Source organism: Lampris incognitus, chromosome 18 (genome assembly GCF_029633865.1).
Source record: "Lampris incognitus isolate fLamInc1 chromosome 18, fLamInc1.hap2, whole genome shotgun sequence".
Classification (NCBI taxonomy): Eukaryota; Metazoa; Chordata; class Actinopteri; order Lampriformes; family Lampridae; genus Lampris; species Lampris incognitus.
In genome coordinates, this window is record NC_079228.1 from 36,773,131 (window position 1) to 36,792,092 (window position 18,962).

At 49.4% G+C, this 18,962-nt stretch overlaps 1 protein-coding gene across 2 annotated transcripts in view; it reads left to right on the forward strand.

Annotated features, from left to right (window-relative positions):
* Positions 1-18,962, forward strand: part of LOC130128300 (phosphatidylinositol 4-kinase beta-like) — a 45,186-nt gene that overhangs the window by 14,202 nt on the left and 12,022 nt on the right. For both annotated transcript variants that reach the window (XM_056297940.1, XM_056297941.1), the window contains exons 2-4: positions 7,706-8,219; positions 9,933-10,468; positions 10,698-11,180. In XM_056297940.1, the coding sequence (XP_056153915.1) occupies positions 7,721-8,219; positions 9,933-10,468; positions 10,698-11,180 (1,518 nt within the window). In that variant the 5' untranslated portion in view covers positions 7,706-7,720. The remainder of the gene's footprint in view (positions 1-7,705; positions 8,220-9,932; positions 10,469-10,697; positions 11,181-18,962) is intronic.

The window sequence follows — 18,962 nt, forward strand, 5'->3', positions numbered from 1 at the left end:
GTTGATCCATTCAGCTGCACATGCTGCAGTCCTCAGGCTCTGTCTGTTTACACAGTGCTCAGCAGTTACCATCCTCGTAACCATGGAGACACACCATGGAGACACAGGGGTCACAGAGAGGTCAGATGTCACACGGTCTTAACACTGACACACACGTCTTTCCATTTCCCGGGTAGGAAATTGACTATACGGTGTTGTTTTTTACTGCTGGTGATCGGGTGAATCGATGTGTTGTGGAAGGATGTGGAGGGAAGTGAGGGAGTGAGGAAGTGAGGAAGAGGAAGAAGTGAAGTGAGGAAGTGAAGAAGTGAGGAAGTGAGGAAGTGAAGAAGTGAGGGAGTGAGGAAGAGAGGAAGTGAGGAAGTGAAGAAGAGAGGAAGTGAAGAAGAGAGGAAGTGAAGAAGTGAAGAAGAGGAAGTGAAGAAGTGAAGAAGAGGAAGTGAGGAAGTGAAGAAGAGGAAGTGAAGAAGAGAGGAAGTGAGGAAGTGAAGAAGAGAGGAAGTGAAGTGAGGGAGTGAGGAAGTGAAGTGAGGAAGAGAGGAAGTGAAGTGAGGAAGAGAGGTAGTGAGGAAGAGAGGAAGTGAGGAAGTGAGGAAGTACGGAAGTGAGGAAGTGAAGAAGCGTGGAAGTGAGGAAGAGAGGAAGTGAGGAAGTGAAGAAGTACGGAAGTGAGGAAGTACGGAAGTGAGGAAGTGAAGAAGCGTGGACGTGAGGAAGTGAAGAAGAGGAAGTGAAGAAGTGAGGAAGTGAAGAAGAGGAAGCGAGGAAGTGAAGAAGAGGAAGTGAGGAAGAGAGGAAGTGAGGAAGTGAAGCTGTGTGAGGGAGGAACATGAGAATAACGTTGAATAAATGAATAGAAGTCCAGACTGTTGACATGTTTGTGGATGTTTCTAGAGCTTTACCACAAAAAAAGAAGCAGTCAGTGAGCTTTATTTTGTCCTGTAGACGGTCCGTACTGTCATGTGTCTGCAGTGATGTCATCATCCAGAGGTCAGAGGTCAAACTGATCAGGGCCTACTAATGTGTAAGACAGGAAGACAGATCTCTACATGTGGTATCACTTTACACTCTGAATATACCACTTAATGTTACTTCATATACTATATATTATATTATGTTACTTCATATACTCTATATAGTACTACTTATATTACTTCATATACTATGGTACTACTTGTGTTCATATACTATATATTATATAACTTAATATACTATATAGTACCACTTATGTTACTTCATATACAATATATTATATTATGTTACTTCATATACTCTATATAGTACCAATGTTACTTCATATACTATATATTATATAACTTCATATACCATATATAGTACTACTTATGTTACTTCATATACTATATGTAGTACCACTTACATTACTTCATATACTGTATATAGTACTACTTATGTTACTTCATATGCTATATGTAGTACCACTGACATTACTGTATATAGTACTACTTATGTTACTTCATATACTATAGTACTACTTGTGTTACTTCATATACTATATATTATATAACTTCATATACTATATATAGTACTACTTATGTTACTTCATATACTATATGTAGTACCACTCACATTACTTAATATACTGTATATAGTACTACTTGTGTTACTTCATATACTATAGTACTACTTGTGTTACTTCATATACTATATATTATATAACTTCATATACTATATATAGCACTACTTACGTTACTTCATATACTATATAGTACCACTTATGTTACTTCATATACTATATAGTACTATTTATGTTACTTCATATGCTATATGTAGTACCACTTACATTACTTCATTTACTGTATATAGTACTACTTATGTTACTTAATGTGCTATATGTAGTACCACTTACATTACTTCATATACTGTATATAGTACTACTTATGTTACTTCATATACTATAGTACTACTTGTGTTACTTCATATACTATATATTATATAACTTCATATACTGTATATAGTACTACTTATGTTACTTCATATACTATAGTACTACTTGTGTTACTTCATATACTATATAGTACCACTTATGTTACTTCATATACTATATGTAGTACCACTTACATTACTTCATATACTGTATATAGTACTACTTATGTTACTTCATATGCTATATGTAGTACCACTTACATTACTTCATATACTGTATATAGTACTACTTATGTTACTTCATATGCTATATGTAGTACCACTTACATTACTTCATATACTGTATATAGTAATACTTATGTTACTTCATATACTATATATTATATAACTTCATATACTATATATAGTACTACTTATGTTACTTCATACACTATAGTACTACTTGTGTTACTTCATATACTATATATTATATAACTTCATATACTATATATAGTACTACTTATGTTACTTCATATTCTATAGTACTAGTGTTACTTCATATACTATATAGTACCACTTATGTTACTTCATATGCTATATGTAGTACCACTTACATTACTTCATATACTGTATATAGTACTACTTATGTTACTTCATATACTATAGTACTACTTGTGTTACTTCATATGCTATATGTAGTACCACTTACGTTACTTCGTATACTATATAGTACTACTTATGTTACTTCATATGCTGTATGTAGTACCACTTACATTACTTCATATACTGTATATAGTACTAGTTATGTTACATATGGCAGACTAACTCGACAGCGGGGGAAATAACTGTGTGAACTTTGATTAAATCTGGCCATGGTTGGTCAGCTGGTTTAGGCCTAACAGTAGTATTAGCAGTAGTAGCGGCAGTATTGGTACTACTAGTAGTAATGGCAGTAGTAGTATCATTTCCATAGCAGTAGCGTTTCACACCAGAAACTGGCACAGTGAATATTTATTCACGTCCTTGTGGTGTTTTTGTGCGGTAATTTATATTCTGTCAGAGCACGGTTGTATAAAACCGGGTGACGCGACGCTGCTAAAATGTTAGCTTCCTTTACTTTGGGTTCTACCTAGCAACCGAGCTGTCATAGGTCAGCACACCCGAAGCAGTTCTGCTATTGGTGGACGGTGAAATTCCGGAACCGAATCCACCGACTCAGTTCCGATGTGAAATATGGCCGTACTCCAGCAGCCTGTTTAACAAGGGACCGGCCGTCATTAGGAGGTTCTAGGAGGTTCTGTTCTAGACAGGGATTTGGTTTGTAAGATGGTGGACTTCCTGTCTGCAGTCAGGGCCAGCACATGAGGTCCAGCTTCCCTTGGTTTTGGCTGACAGGTTAGAACAACCAGTGATGAATGCTGTTCATCTGCACCCTCTTTAATCTGTAGTAACACTCTTCACTACCTAACACACACACACACACACACAGACACACACAGACACACACACAGAGCCGGGGAATCCTCTGGATGTGTGCCAGGTATCCCCCCCCCACACACCTCTCACCCACCGGGATGCAGGTTTGGTGTTTTTACTCCCCGGCCTGCGTCAGTCTGTCTGACGGCATGGAGGCAGGTCTGCGGGGGAGAAAAGAGGATGACGATAGGAAAGAGGTGTTTGTGCGCTCGTGCCCGCCCACGCACATTGTTGGCATGCTTTTCAAACCGAACGTCTCCTTTCTCGGCTTCCTGTTTCGGGGTGTGCAGGCTGCTGCTGACGGGCCCAGCTGTAGTACCGGTGTAGGAAACGGGACCTATGCAAAGGGTTTTTGGCTAATTGGTGGCCTTCTGTTGAAGCGGGCGTGGCGTGTGACCTCAGCAGAGGGCTGAAACGGGGTGGGAGGAGGTGACGACACATGGGTGGAGTTTGAAATACATTGAAAAGTAAAATGCGTTTCAGGTCAGGGCACACACACACACACACACACACACACATACACACACAGCACCAAGAAACGACAACACTATTGTTAGCACAACAGCTACTGCTGTTCCTACCAGTAGTACAAATACTGCTGTTCCTACAAGTAGTACAAATACTGCTGTTCCTACCGGTAGTACAAATACTGCTGTTACTACAAGTACTACAACTACCACTGCTGCTACCGTTACAACTGTTACAGCCAATACTACTGTTAATACTTCTACTAATAGTACCTAAAGTAACACGCACCCTGAAGAAGGCACAGTAGAGAACTGGCCATGCCAGTGCAGATGATGATGACCAGTGCAGCTGATGAGGGGCGGTGCAGATGATGAGGGGCGGTGCAGATGATGATGATGGGCAGTGCAGCTGATGAGGGGCGGTGCAGATGATGAGGGGCGGTGCAGATGATGAGGGGCAGTGCAGCTGATGAGGGGCGGTGCAGATGATGATGACCAGTGCAGCTGATGAGGGGCGGTGCAGATGATGAGGGGCGGTGCAGATGATGAGGGGCAGTGCAGATGATGATGATGGGCAGTGCAGATGATGATGATGGGCAGTGCAGATGATGAGGGGCGGTGCAGATGATGATGACCAGTGCAGCTGATGAGGGGCGGTGCAGATGATGAGGGGCGGTGCAGATGATGAGGGGCAGTGCAGATGATGATGATGGGCAGTGCAGATGATGATGATGGGCAGTGCAGATGATGATGATGGGCAGTGCAGATGATGAGGGGCAGTGCAGATGATAATGACCAGTGCAGATGGTGATGACCAGTGCAGATGATGATGGGCGGTGCAGATGATGAGGGGCGGTGCAGATGATGAGGGGCGGTGCAGATGATGATGACCAGTGCAGATGATGATGGGCAGTGCAGATGATGATGACCAGTGCAGATGATGATGGGCAGTGCAGATGATGATGGGCAGTGCAGATGATGAGGGGCAGTGCAGATGATGATGATGGGCAGTGCAGATGATGAGGGGCAGTGCAGATGATGATGGGCAGTGCAGATGATGATGACCAGTGCAGATGATGAGGGGCGGTGCAGATGATGAGGGGTGGTGCAGATGATGATGATGGGCAGTGCAGGTGATGATGACCAGTGCAGATGATGAGGGGCGGTGCAGATGATGATGGGCGGTGCAGGTGATGAGGGGCAGTGCAGATGATGAGGGGTGGTGCAGATGATGATGATGGGGTGGTGCAGATGATGAGGGGCGGTGCAGGTGATGAGGGGCGGTGCAGATGATGATGAGGGGTGGTGCAGATGATGATGAGGGGCGGTGCAGATGATGAGGGGCGGTGCAGATGACAATGACCAGTGCAGATGATGAGGGGCGGTGCAGGTGATGAGGGGCGGTGCAGGTGATGATGGGTGGTGCAGGTGGCAGGTGAAACCCTAGCCAGGCGTCTGATTGGCTGGTGTTGTGAACAGTAACAGAATCTTAACTGAACAGGTGTTCAAACCCAGTTATGGGGGATTAGATGGATTCAAGGGATTTATTTTTTTTGGCCTTTTTTTTCATAGATGGATTTTTTCCCTCACAGGTCCAACACAACATAAGTGCGGGGCTGAGCGGTTGTGTGGGGGTTGAGTGGAGGTTGTGTGGGGGTTGAGTGGTTGTGTGGAGGTGGGGATGTGAAGGAGGAGGGGGGAGGAGAGAGAGTGCCTGTGGCTGTGTTTGGAAAATGTGTCTGCCTGTAATGGAAAGTGGCTCCAGTCCATTTTCGTCCATGGAGCAGCTTCATCTGAAACGTAACCTCACTCCCTCAGCACAAACACACACACACACACACACACACACACACACACACACACACACACACACACAGTACAACAAAACATTACCCACGTCAGCCGGCTGGGATCAGCACCATCACACCCACAATCACTGCTCATGTCAGCCCAGCTGTATTCCCAAGGCGATGATTCTCTATAAAACATACCTATCTACCCCCCCCCCATACACACACACACACACACGATCTGTTGTGTGATTTACAACAGGTCATGGCCAGGCCGTGTGTGTGTGTGTGTGTGTGTGTGTGTGTGTGTGTGCTGATGGTTGTGGTACTACCCTGACAGACCATCTGCTTGGACTCGTCACAGGACGGACACTTGATCGACTCCTCTGTCTGATTCGACTTGATTTGATCCCTTAATAGTTTTGTTCTCTTCATTTGTTTCCACCCGAATCATTTTTCACGAGTTCGTCCTCGTACTTCTGTGCTCGTCTCCTTTCTGTAGCTTTTTTTTTGGGGGGGGGGGGTTCCCTCTCTTTTTCTCCCCAATTGCACCCAGCCAATTACCCCGCTCTTCCGCGCCGCCCCGGTCGCTGCTCCACCCCCTCTGCCGATCCAGGGGGAGGGCTGCAGACTATCACATGCCTCCTCCCATACATGTGGAGTCACCAGCCGCTTCTTTTCACCTGACAGTGAGGAGTTTCACCGGGGGGGGGGGGGGGGCGTGGCGCGTGGGAGGAACAGGCTCCCCGACTGACCAGGGGAGGCGCCAGTGCAGCGACAAGGACACATACCCACATGCGGCTTCCCACCCGCGGACGCGGCCAGTTGTGTCTGTAGGGACGCCCGACCGAGCCGGAGGTAACACGGGGACTCGAACCGGCGATCCCCGTGTTGGTGGGCAGCAGAGTAGACCACTACGCCACCTTCCTGTAGATTTGAACAGACTGCACACACTCCTTATTTGAGCTGGCTGTTGGTACAGGCTGTGCATATTTACTCACAGGAATATAGTATTGTTGTACTGATACTCACCGGGATATTTCCCACGTCTCTGTGTGTTGGCTGAGCTGGTGGCGATATTATGAACCCTACATAGCCCTCGCCAAAATCCCGTACCCTGTCCCAAATCTCGCGAACGGACGCCGGATTTCCGCTGCGTTGCTAAGGAAACAATCAACTATCAACTCGGTTCGAAGCAAAGCTAACGTTAGCTACCTTCAATTTTGGTCGCCAAAGTTAGTAAATTTCTCCCCCTAGTGGCAAAATAATAATTAAAATGGCAGTCTTATGTGCTCTCCTCTGTTCATGATCCTCATTAGTAGAAAATGTAAACTTTCTGGTAAATGAAGTGAAAGACATGACTAGGATGTTTGTCTTATGATTTAAGTGTTTGCCCTGAAAACGAAATTAAGCAGGAAGTCTAGATTATTTTTGGTTTTGATTAAAAATAATCAAAATATTAAGTTACATAACTTATGAATCGTCTAAAAAGTGAACCATGGGGTTGAAATTATGATTGTGAGGGAAAGAATAGCCTTAAGTTGACTAACCTAACAATTTTAGGTTACAAGGTCTGCCTCTGCTCCTTGGATACGTTATTGGTATTATATTAATGTTGATTGTGGATAACTTAGACAGGTTAAATTGTGGGTGTACAGCGTTTCCTTGATGAGCGCTAACCCCATAACATATTTTCGCGTTGCTACGGTGGCGCACACGTGACAAAGCCAGAAACGGGATTTTGGCGAGGCCTATGTAGGGTTCATAATATCGCGACCTGGTGGGTCTTCACAGGCTCTATTTGATGTAGCGGATCCGGCAGGTTCGGTTATTTTGCCTACTTGTAGCGTTAGTTCCCTCAGTACTGTCTACTTGTAGTATTTTCCCGGAATTACTCTCTGCTTGTAGTATTTCCTCTTCAGTACTTTCTTCTTGTAATATTTTCCTTCAGTACTCTCTGTTATACTTTGTCGATCTATACCCTTGTTCAGCATGGCTGCGGTGGCTTCGGTACCACAGAAGGATCGCCGCCACTCTGCTCTGTTCTCTCCTATTGATGGAAAACTCTTTCTCCAAGTATTGAAACTTGATTCTCTTGTCTCTCCTCAGATCTGTGTGTCCAAGATGGCCGACACTGAGGTGTCTCTCTCCCCAGCGGTGCGGTCACTCCCTCTAAGCCCCGCCCACTCCACGCTAACCCCCGCCTCCTCCCCCACCACCTTCTCCTGCCCCTCTTCTCCATCCAGCACCTCCTCGTCTTCCTCCTCGTCGTCATCCTCGTCCTCATCCTGCTCCGAGAGCTCCTCCGACTGCCTTGCTTCCCACCACAACCACCACCACCACCATCATCATCATCATCATCATCGCCACCGTCATCACCGCCCCCAGCTCCAGCTCCCCCAGCCCCATAGCGACCAGGCCTCCTCCCCCAGCGCCAGCCCGCGGAGCTCCAGCCCCAGCGGGAGTATTGGGAGCACTGGGAGCACTGGGAGCCTCGGCAGCAGTGCCAGCGAGGGCATCGGCAGCAGTGGGACGTCGACTGGGGCCGATCCTCGTGGCCCGAGCCCGCCCCTGGACGTTATCTCTGAGGACGCCATGGAGATGGACCTGGTAGCGGACCAAGGTACCTACAGCTGCCCCCTACCTCCAACTGAATTGTGGGGAGGGGGGGGGGTTGTTTTAGCAGAGAGCAAGCGGTCCTGTTAGGTTTGTTGTGTTGATGATGACAGACAGGAGAGAGAGGCCTGGGGTCTGGTGGGATTTGAACCCAACGCCATCACGGGACACAAAATCCAGCGATACTAAGTCAGACCAGTCTTAGGATGTCTTCACACCTAGTCCGTTTGCTTTGCTGCGAATCTTTAGATGGGCACTAGATGAAGCACACAATGACATATTCATTTGACGACTCATCAGGTGAGCTTGTTTTGGTCCGTTAGGTCGGATCGCATTCCCACCGCAAATGAACCGCTCCAGGGTTCAAGTGGAAGCGGGCCGAGACCGCGAGACTTGGCGATCTCGGCCCGCTTGTTTTGTCCCACACCTGAGCGTGACTGCTGCGTTGTCGTATGCCCAAACGAACTGATCTTTGGGGGAAAACGCTCCCGGTTTCGAACCAGCCGCTCCAAACGAGCCAGGCGTGGCAGCACCCGTCGTCTTTCCCTGAAGGCTGTTGACAGTTAAGTTTTCATAGAGACGTAAACCCACCAGTTTAAAGTAGAAATGGAGGCAAACCTGAGATTATCGAAGTGTCTCCTCCACAACTTGGCAAGGAATTCTCCCAGGTGAAGGGCAGCTTACTGAGCACAGAGCAGAACTCATAGGCTGGGACCATCTTAGCTTTCTTTCTTTAGGTTTGCTGTAAATAAATCAGTTTATGGAAAAATAAGCAATACAATTTCCCAAAATGTGATAAGCAAAAGGCCAGGGAAGACGTCGCTATCAGAAATGTATCCCGGGTCGAGTCCTACCTGAGGCAATGTTGGCACTGGGGGGAGTTTGCATGTTCTCCTCAGGCCTGTCTGTGTGTGCTCTGCATGTCCTTCCCGAGCTCGGGTGGCATCTGGACACTGCTTAGCGTCCTCCTCATCATATTCTTCATATATTTTACAACATATAAGCGCCTCCTCTGACCGACCAGAGGAGGCGCTAGTGCAGCGACCAGGGCACACACCCACGTCCGGCTTCCCACCCGCAGACACGGCCAGTTGTGTCTGTAGAGACGCCCGACCAAGCCGGAGGTGACGCGGGGATTCGAACTGGCGAGCCCCGTGTTGGTAAGCGACGGAATAGACCGCCGCGCCACCCGGGCGCCCCAGGCAAATTTGTAATTTGTGATATTGGGCTATACAAATACAACTGACTTGACTAGATGAGGGGCCTTTCTGTGTGAACTTTGCATCTTCTGCTGGTGCTCACATGGGTTTCCTCCCGCATCCAAAAGAACCCCAGTGAAAACATGCAGAACGCTCCCCTGCCCTGTCCCTGACCCCACGACATGGCTCTCCACCTGGTTCCTGGGGGCCGAAGGAAAGGGCTCCTGGCTGCTCCTGGAGGAAGGACAGCAGGATCTCCTTCCCTGTTAGCAGCATGGTGGCTAAGTGGTTAGCATTGCTCCCTCGTGGATTCCCGCTCTAGGAGTCTCTCTCTGCCTTCTTGCCCAGTGCATACCGAGATAGATTCACACCACCTGAATTGGATTGGGCAGGTGTAGATGATGGATGGATAGATATAGATAATGGGTGGAGGAATATTAGCTCAACAATAAACACTTAGAACATCGTTTTCGTGGTTTCAGTGGGCGACGGGTTAACCCCTCCTTGTTTTCTGCTCCTAGTGATTGACCCGGAAGTCGCCCTGAAGGCCTGCCAGGAAGTACTTCTCAAGGTTAAACTGCAGAACGGAGAGGTACCGGCGGCTGAACAGCAACACGATGAGCAGCAGGTTCTGGACTCTCCTGAGTGGTCCAGCCCGCAGCACCACAGCAGTCCCACATACCTGGAAATATCCGAGACCGACTCCATTAAAGAGGAGGAGGAGGAGGAGCAAGGAGGAAAAGGGGAGGAACCCCGAGGCACACCTCCCATTTCATCCCGCCGAGAACCCAACAAGAAGAACCGCGCCCCTTTGTCTTCATCGTCTTCGTCATCGTCGAAACAGTCATGGCTGCTGCGTCTGTTCGAGTCTAAGCTGTTTGACGTTTCCATGGCGATCTCCTACCTGTACAAGTCCAAGGAGCCGGGCGTGCAGGCCTACATCGGAAACCGCCTGTTCAGTTTCCCTGACGAGGAGGTGGACTTCCACTTGCCCCAACTCCTCAACATGTACGTTCACATGGACACGGAGGTGGGAGACGCCATCAGACCCTATCTGGTGAGTGATTCCTTCTTTTCCACTGTTCTGTCCAGTTCTGCTGTTCGGTTCTTCTGCCCAGTTCTGCTGTTCGGTTCTTCTGTTCTGTTCTATTGTTTGGGTTGGACTGCTCTATTCTCCTGGTTCCGTTCTACTTTTATATTCCCTCCTCATCATGTGAAGTCGACACATAAGGACCTCTTGCTTTTCAGTTTGGACTCACTCTCTGTCTCGCTCTCTCTCCTGTCAGATCCACCGTTGCCGTGGCAGCATAGCCTTCTCCCTGCAGACAGCCTGGTTGTTGGGAGCCTACTCCTCAGACATGCACATCTCCACCCAGCGTCACTCACGCGGGGCCAAAATGCGTAAACTCATCCTGTCCGACGAGCTGAAACCTGGCGGTCCGCAAATCGCCGCCGCCGAGAGCCCCGCCACGCTGCCCTCCCCCGCATCCAGCCCCGGCCCGGGGGACCCCGCCCCCCGCCCACAACTCTACCATTGGCATAGGAGGCACCACAGCAGCAACACGGAAGCCCCTCTTCCCACCTCCTCCTCCTGCTCCTTCTCCTCAGTGACTCCTGCCCCGGACAGCCCCCTCCCCGGGGAGATACTGGTCTCCCCTTCCAGGAGGACCCATCAGCGTTCCAAGTCAGACGCCACCACAGGCGGCAGCGGGGGGGCGGGGCTCCGACGTACAGGGAGTAACCCCAAGGTGGAGGCCGGCCACGAGGAGGTGAGGAGCCCGGGAAGTGGGAGGGGGCGTGGGTGTGTGGATGTGTTTGTGAGGGTGGGGTTGTGAGGATTCTGGGGAGATGTTTCAGGGAGGCAGAGCCTCCTGTTGGTAACCCAGCATGCCTCGTCCTCCCCCTGGCTCCCTTTCCCTTCGTCATAACTTCTGTCCCCCGCTCGTTATTGTGTTCCCCTGCAAACAGCAGAGGTCCGCTTTCTCCTCTCACTCTCCTGTCACCCTACTCTGCCCTCTCTCCTCCTGTCTTGGTGAGACGGTTGAGGTGTCTGTGCCTTGCTCAGAGGCGCTTGAACACAACATGGTGGCTGTAGCTCTGGCTGAACCCACGGCATTCAGCTGTCATACAGGGAACAATGGGAATGTTTCTCTTATATCAAGCCAACCAGTAACACACAAGTTCAATGGAGAACACAACAGATGGATGGCTGTGGGGTGTGTGTGTGTGTGTGTGTGTGTGTGTGTGTGCGATGTGTTGAAATAGTTTGATAGAGAGATGGATATGGACAGACAGATGTATCAGTTACATTGTATAGTGTTGTGTGTCAGTTACAATGTGTTGTTACATTGTGTAGTATTGTATATCAGCTACATTGTGTAGTGTTGTGTATCAGTTACGTTGTGTAGTGTTGTGTATCAGGTACATTGTGCGGTGTTGTGTAAGCCTCCATTTGCGTGTATCGTTAAGATGGTGTTCTGCTGACTTTATGGAAAGTAGAACATCTTAAAATTTGGTTTGTGTGTTTTCCAAACTAGAAGGACACGTGGAACAGTGTTGGTGGAAACTAATACATTCCTCTATCCACCCTGCTCCTGTTCTCTCCTCTATCCACCCTGCTCCTGTTCTCTCCTCTAGCCACCCTGCTCCTGTTCTCTCCTCTATCCACTCTGCTCCTGTTCTCTCCTCTATCCACTCTGCTCCTGTTCTCTCCTCTATCCACCCTGCTCCTGTTCTCTCCTCTATCCACCCTAATCCTGTTCTCTCCTCTATCCACCCTGCTCCTGTTCTCTCCTCTATCCACTCTGCTCCTGTTCTCTCCTCTATCCACCCTGCTCCTGTTCTCTCCTCTATCCACCCTGCTCCTGTTCTCTCCTCTATCCACCCTGCTCCTGTTCTCTCCTCTATCCACCCTGCTCCTGTTCTCTCCTCTATCCACCCTGCTCCTGTTCTCTCCTCTAGCCACCCTGCTCCTGTTCTCTCCTCTATCCACCCTGCTCCTGTTCTCTCCTCTAGCCACCCTGCTCCTGTTCTCTCCTCTATTCACTCTGCTCCTGTTCTCTCCTCTATCCACCCTGCTCCTGTCTGCTGTTCTCTCCTCTATCCACCCTGCTCCTGTTCTCTCCTCTATCCACCCTGCTCCTGTTCTCTCCTCTATCCACCCTGCTCCTGTCTGCTGTTCTCTCCTCTATCCACCCTGCTCCTGTCTGCTGTTCTCTCCTCTATTCACTCTGCTCCTGTCTGCTGTTCTCTCCTCTATCCACCCTGCTCCTGTCTGCTGTTCTCTCCTCTATCCACCCTGCTCCTGTCTGCTGTTCTCTCCGCTATCCACTCTGCTCCTGTTCTCTCCTCTATTCACTCTGCTCCTGTCTGCTGTTCTCTCCTCTAGCCACTCTGCTCCTGTCTGCTGTTCTCTCCTCTATCCACCCTGCTCCTGTCTGCTGTTCTCTCCTCTATTCACTCTGCTCCTGTCTGCTGTTCTCTCCTCTATCCACTCTGCTCCTGTCGGCTGTTCTCTCCTCTATCCACTCTGCTCCTGTTCTCTCCTCTATCCACCCTGCTCCTGTTCTCTCCTCTATCCACCCTGCTCCTGTTCTCTCCTCTATCCACCCTGCTCCTGTCTGCTGTTCTCTCCTCTATCCACCCTGCTCCTGTCTGCTGTTCTCTCCTCTATTCACTCTGCTCCTGTCTGCTGTTCTCTCCTCTATCCACCCTGCTCCTGTCTGCTGTTCTCTCCTCTATCCACCCTGCTCCTGTCTGCTGTTCTCTCCGCTATCCACTCTGCTCCTGTTCTCTCCTCTATTCACTCTGCTCCTGTCTGCTGTTCTCTCCTCTAGCCACTCTGCTCCTGTCTGCTGTTCTCTCCTCTATCCACCCTGCTCCTGTCTGCTGTTCTCTCCTCTATTCACTCTGCTCCTGTCTGCTGTTCTCTCCTCTATCCACTCTGCTCCTGTCGGCTGTTCTCTCCTCTATCCACTCTGCTCCTGTTCTCTCCTCTATCCACCCTGCTCCTGTTCTCTCCTCTAGCCACTCTGCTCCTGTCTGCTGTTCTCTCCTCTATCCACCCTGCTCCTGTCTGCTGTTCTCTCCTCTATTCACTCTGCTCCTGTCTGCTGTTCTCTCCTCTATCCACCCTGCTCCTGTTCTCTCCTCTATCCACTCTGCTCCTGTCTGCTGTTCTCTCCTCTAGCCACCCTGCTCCTGTCTGCTGTTCTCTCCTCTAGCCACTCTGCTCCTGTCTGCTGTTCTCTCCTCTATCCGCCCTGCTCCTGTCTGCTGTTCTCTCCTCTATCCACTCTGCTCCTGTCTGTTGTTCTCTCCTCTATCCACTCTGCTCCTGTTCTCTCCTCTATCCACTCTGCTCCTGTCTGCTGTTCTCTCCTCTAGCCACCCTGCTCCTGTCTGCTGTTCTCTCCTCTAGCCACTCTGCTCCTGTCTGCTGTTCTCTCCTCTATCCGCCCTGCTCCTGTCTGCTGTTCTCTCCTCTATCCACTCTGCTCCTGTCTGTTGTTCTCTCCTCTATCCACTCTGCTCCTGTTCTCTCCTCTATCCACTCTGCTCCTGTCTGCTGTTCTCTCCTCTATCCACTCTGCTCCTGTTCTCTCCTCTATCCACTCTGCTCCTGTTCTCTCCTCTATCCGCCCTGCTCCTGTCTGCTGTTCTCTCCTCTATCCACTCTGCTCCTGTCTGCTGTTCTCTCCTCTATCCACTCTGCTCCTGTTCTCTCCTCTATCCACTCTGCTCCTGTTCTCTCCTCTATCCACTCTGCTCCTGTCTGCTGTTCTCTCCTTTCATTCCTATCCTCCCCCCCTCTCTCACTCTCTCCATTATATAACCTCCTTTGTTTACAGTAACCGGTCAGTGCCACACACACACACCTCCCTTTCTCTTCCTCCCTGACACCTCCTCCTCCTGTTTTCCAGGCAACCTGCTACAATTCTGTTTGTGTCTCTCTGTCTCTCTCTTTCGGTTGTAACTGTTCATCTTTCCTTTTCTCCCTCTTTTCCTTCCGCGTTGACCCGTCCTCCCGTCTAAAGGCCCAGACACACCAAACCGACTAGTGGTGACGAAGGCCGACTGTCGCCTCACCTCAAGTCGCCTCGCGTCGCCTCGCCTGCCGTCTGGGCCAATAAGTAGCACTTCAACACACCACCAGGACTACAGCCCACGGCCCCGATTCATCAGCTTAGCACTGATTCGCTAAGCCGAACAGCCAATCAGAGTGACCTCTCTTACTGATGGGCCGAACAGCCGCCAGCAGGGGTCCGACAGGGGTCCAACTAGTGCCGGCGATGCAGGACGAGCCCCAAAAACCAGGGCCACAGACGCTCACTGATGGCCCGACACTGGCCAATGGCCGACTGTCGGCCTGGTGTGTCAGGGCCCTGTTTTGATCAGATTCCCGATACAGACACATACAGACACACACACACACACACACACACACACACACACACACACACACACATAGACACCTATACACACACATACAGACACACATTCATACATAGACAAACACACATATACACACACATAGACACCTATACACACACATACAAACACATAGATTCATACATAGACACACACACATACAGACACGTACACATACAGACACATACACACACATACAGACACACACATAGACACAGATACACGCATACAAACACACATACTGACACATAAATACGTACGCATACATACACACATACTGACACACACAAACTGGAAGGGAAATATTTATTTACAAAAGATGACAGATGGAGTGCATCTCTGCTAGCCTGTACATAATGACTGTCCATCCAGCTGTGTGAGATAATGAAGCTGTAGGACTGTCCAGTGTCCATCCAGCTGTGTGAGATAATGAGGCTGTAGGACTGTCCAGTGTCCATCCAGCTGTGTGATAATGAAGCTGTGGGACTGTCCAGTGTCCATCCAGCTGTGTGTGAGATAATGAGGCTGTAGGACTGTCCAGTGTCCATCCAGCTGTGTGATAATGAAGCTGTGGGACTGTCCAGTGTCCATCCAGCTGTGTGTGAGATAATGAGGCTGTAGGACTGTCCAGTGTCCATCCAGCTGTGTGAGATAATGAAGCTGTAGGACTGTCCAGTGTCCATCCAGTTGTGTGTAAGATAGTGAGACTGTAGGACTGTCCAGTGTCCATCCAGCTGTGTGAGATAATGAGGCTGTAGGACTGTCCAGTGTCCATCCAGCTGTGTGATAATGAAGCTGTGGGACTGTCCAGTGTCCATCCAGCTGTGTGTGAGATAATGAGGCTGTAGGACTGTCCAGTGTCCATCCAGCTGTGTGTGAGATAATGAGGCTGTAGGACTGTCCAGTGTCCATCCAGCTGTGTGTGAGATAATGAGGCTGTAGGACTGTCCAGTGTCCATCCAGCTGTGTGTGAGAATGAGGCTGTAGGACTGACCAATGTCCATCCAGCTGTGTGTAAGATAATGAAGCTGTAGGACTGTCCAATGTCCATCCAGCTGTGTGTAAGATAATGAAGCTGTAGGACTGTCCAGTGTCCGTCCAGCTGTGTGTGATAATGAAGCTGTGGGACTGTCCAGTGTCCATCCAGTTGTGTGTGTGATAATGAAGCTGTAGGACTGTCCAGTGTCCGTCCAGCTGTGTATGTGATAATGAGGCTGTAGGACTGTCCAGTGTCCATCCAGTTGTGTGTGAGATAATAAAGCTGTAGGACTGTCCAGTGTCCATCCAGTTGTGTGTGAGATAATGAAGCTGTGGGACTGTCCAGTGTCCATCCAGCTGTGTGTGAGATAATGAGGCTGTAGGACTGTCCAGTGTCCATCCAGCTGTGTTGGTGATAACTACCTGTCGGGGTGCAGGTGACTTTGACCCGTGCTGATTCGGCCAGGCTGGCGTTCTTTTAAAGGGTCATTACGTAACTTTTCCAGCAGCAGTCGTTTCAGGTCTGATACTCATGACCACAGACTGCTTCAAGTTTTACCCAACTCGCCTTCCTGAACACGGACGCTTGCGAGACAGACGGGATGCTCGGCTCTTGGTGCCTTCGCCGTCCCTGCCCCCTATGGTCTCACTGTCGACAGGCTGAAAAAGAGCAGGAAGTAAGGTCGGGCCCCTTTTTGCTTTACGTGATGCACCTTCCTGTCCAGTCATGACGCTTCACACATGCAGTGTTGGCAGAGTTGAAAAGTGATCCGACCCTGGTTAGCACGGTCGCCTCACAGCAAGAAGGTCCTGGGTTCGAGCCCCGGGGTAGTCCAACCTTGGGGGGGGGGGGTCATCCCACTTCCTCCCACAGTCCAAATTCGTGTAGGTCAGGTGAATCGGCCATACTGAATTGTCCCTAGGTATGAGTGTGTGTGTGTTGGCCCTGTGTGATGGCCTGGCAGCCTGTCCAGGGTGTCTCCCCGCCTGCCGCCCAGTGACTGCTGGGATAGGCTCCAGCATCCCCGCCACCCTGAGAGCAGGACAAGCGGTTCGGATAATGGACAAATGGATGGACAGATGGAAAAGTTAAGAAAACAAAGTGTCTTCTTTTGTGGCCGTCTCAGTTTTATTTTCATGTTATAACTGAACATTGTTGTTAGTCTGACGTACATTAGCGTGTGGGACCAGGATGTGAGGAAGTACTTGACAAGAATAAGACCCTGACCAGGAAATGCCTGTTTTCGCCTCTTTTTAAAAAGCACGGGCCAGTACAGGAAGTGAGTGTCAGGAAGTGCTAGCATTGTTTGTGTGTGTGCACCAGGAAATTGTGAAAAACTGGAAAACCTGCCGTGGTTTCTGGCGGACCACAGCAGGAGGAGGAGGAGGTGCGGCAGCGCGGACGTGGTCAGCTGTCTGGGTTGGGTGTAGTTAGAACAGGAGGAGTGGATTTCAGTGATTGGAGGTGAAGAAGAAAAAGAGGCTCCAACCTTTTCGGAGCCGGAGGATGAAGGGAGCAGTAGTCTTGCGGTCCTGTCCTCGGGGTTCACATGCAGGACTCGCGGACCACTCTTTAATGGCCGCTCGCTCCACGTGTCCCATAGTAGTTTCTCTAAATTCCCGTTTTCCTTTTTGGACCGCCGTGCCGCCCCTTGGTGATGCCAGGTTCTGGTTATGACCCGTCTTCGGGGATTTTCAGAATCTGGGTCGTGTAAATATCTTTTTAGCCTCCACGTCTCTGGGTCTGGTTTCCCTCCCGAGCGTTCTGTGAAGTCTGCGCCACCACCACCACCCCCCTGTCCCCGTGCCCCCCCCCACCTCCCCGGCCCGGCTGGGGAAACCCTCTCTGACGAGGAACCATAATGACTTCTCTAAGAAGAACGCCATTTTAAAACCACGGAGGCATCCGAACTCTGCATGACCACCAGTCACGGCTGTCGGTCTGACCGTGCGGTTAACGTTTATTCACTCGGAGCCGTGCGAAAAACTGGGAAAATGATGGAACTGGAAAATGTGTTTTCCAGGCCTGGAAATGTCTTGGAAAAGTCTTTGGGTAGGTTGTGTGAAGTTGTAGAAGGATATGAAGTCGGCTGTACGATTCGTAAGTAAGATGGCCAGACGACATCGGCGGCCAGGTGAAGATAACGCTGGTTGGGGGTCCGGGCAGCATAGCGGTCTATTCCGTTGCCTACCAACACGGGGATCGCTGGCTCGAATCCCCGTGTTACCTCCGGCTTGGTCGGGCGTCCCTACAGAAACAATTGGCCGTGTCTGCGGTTGGGAAGCCGGATGTGGGTATGTGTCCTGGTTGCTGCTCTAGCGCCTCCTCTGGTCAGTCGGGGCGGCTGTTCGGGGGGGAGGGGGAACTGGGGGGAATAACGTGATCCTCCCACGTGCTACGTCCCCCTGGTGAAACTCCTCACTGTCAGGTGAAAAGAAGCAGCTGGCGACTCCACATGTATAGGAGGAGTTATGTGGTAGTCTGCAGCCCTCCCCCGATCGGCAGAGGGGGTGGAGTGAGGTGACTGGCCAGGTACAAGTCGGAGAAAAGGGGGAGGAGGGAACTACTGCGGAGACATGGGAGAGAAACTACATTTGTAATGTGGGACGATACCTTGTACAGTACAAATACAGTACAGTACAAATACAGTATAGTACAGTACAGTAGTGTATTACAGTATAGTACAGTACAGTGCTGTATTACAGTACAGTATAGTACAGTACAGTACAAATACAGTATAGTATAGTACAGTCCAGTATAGTACAGTATAGTGCAGTACAGTACAGTGTATTACAGTACAGTATAGTACAGTACAAATACAGTATAGTATAGTGCAGTACAGTACAGTGTATTACAGTATAGTATAGTACAGTCCAGTATAGTACAGTATAGTACAGTACATTACAGTACAGTGTAGTACAGTAGTGTATTACAGTACAGTATAGTGCAGTACAGTGTATTACAGTATAGTGCAGTACAGTACAGTGTATTACAGTACAGTATAGTACAGTACAGTACAATATTACAGTACAGAATAGTGCAGTATAGTACAGTGCAGTATAGTACAGTACAGTACAGTACAGTGTATTACAGTACAGTATTACAGTACAGTACAGTACAGTAAATGTGTTTTGGCGTTTTG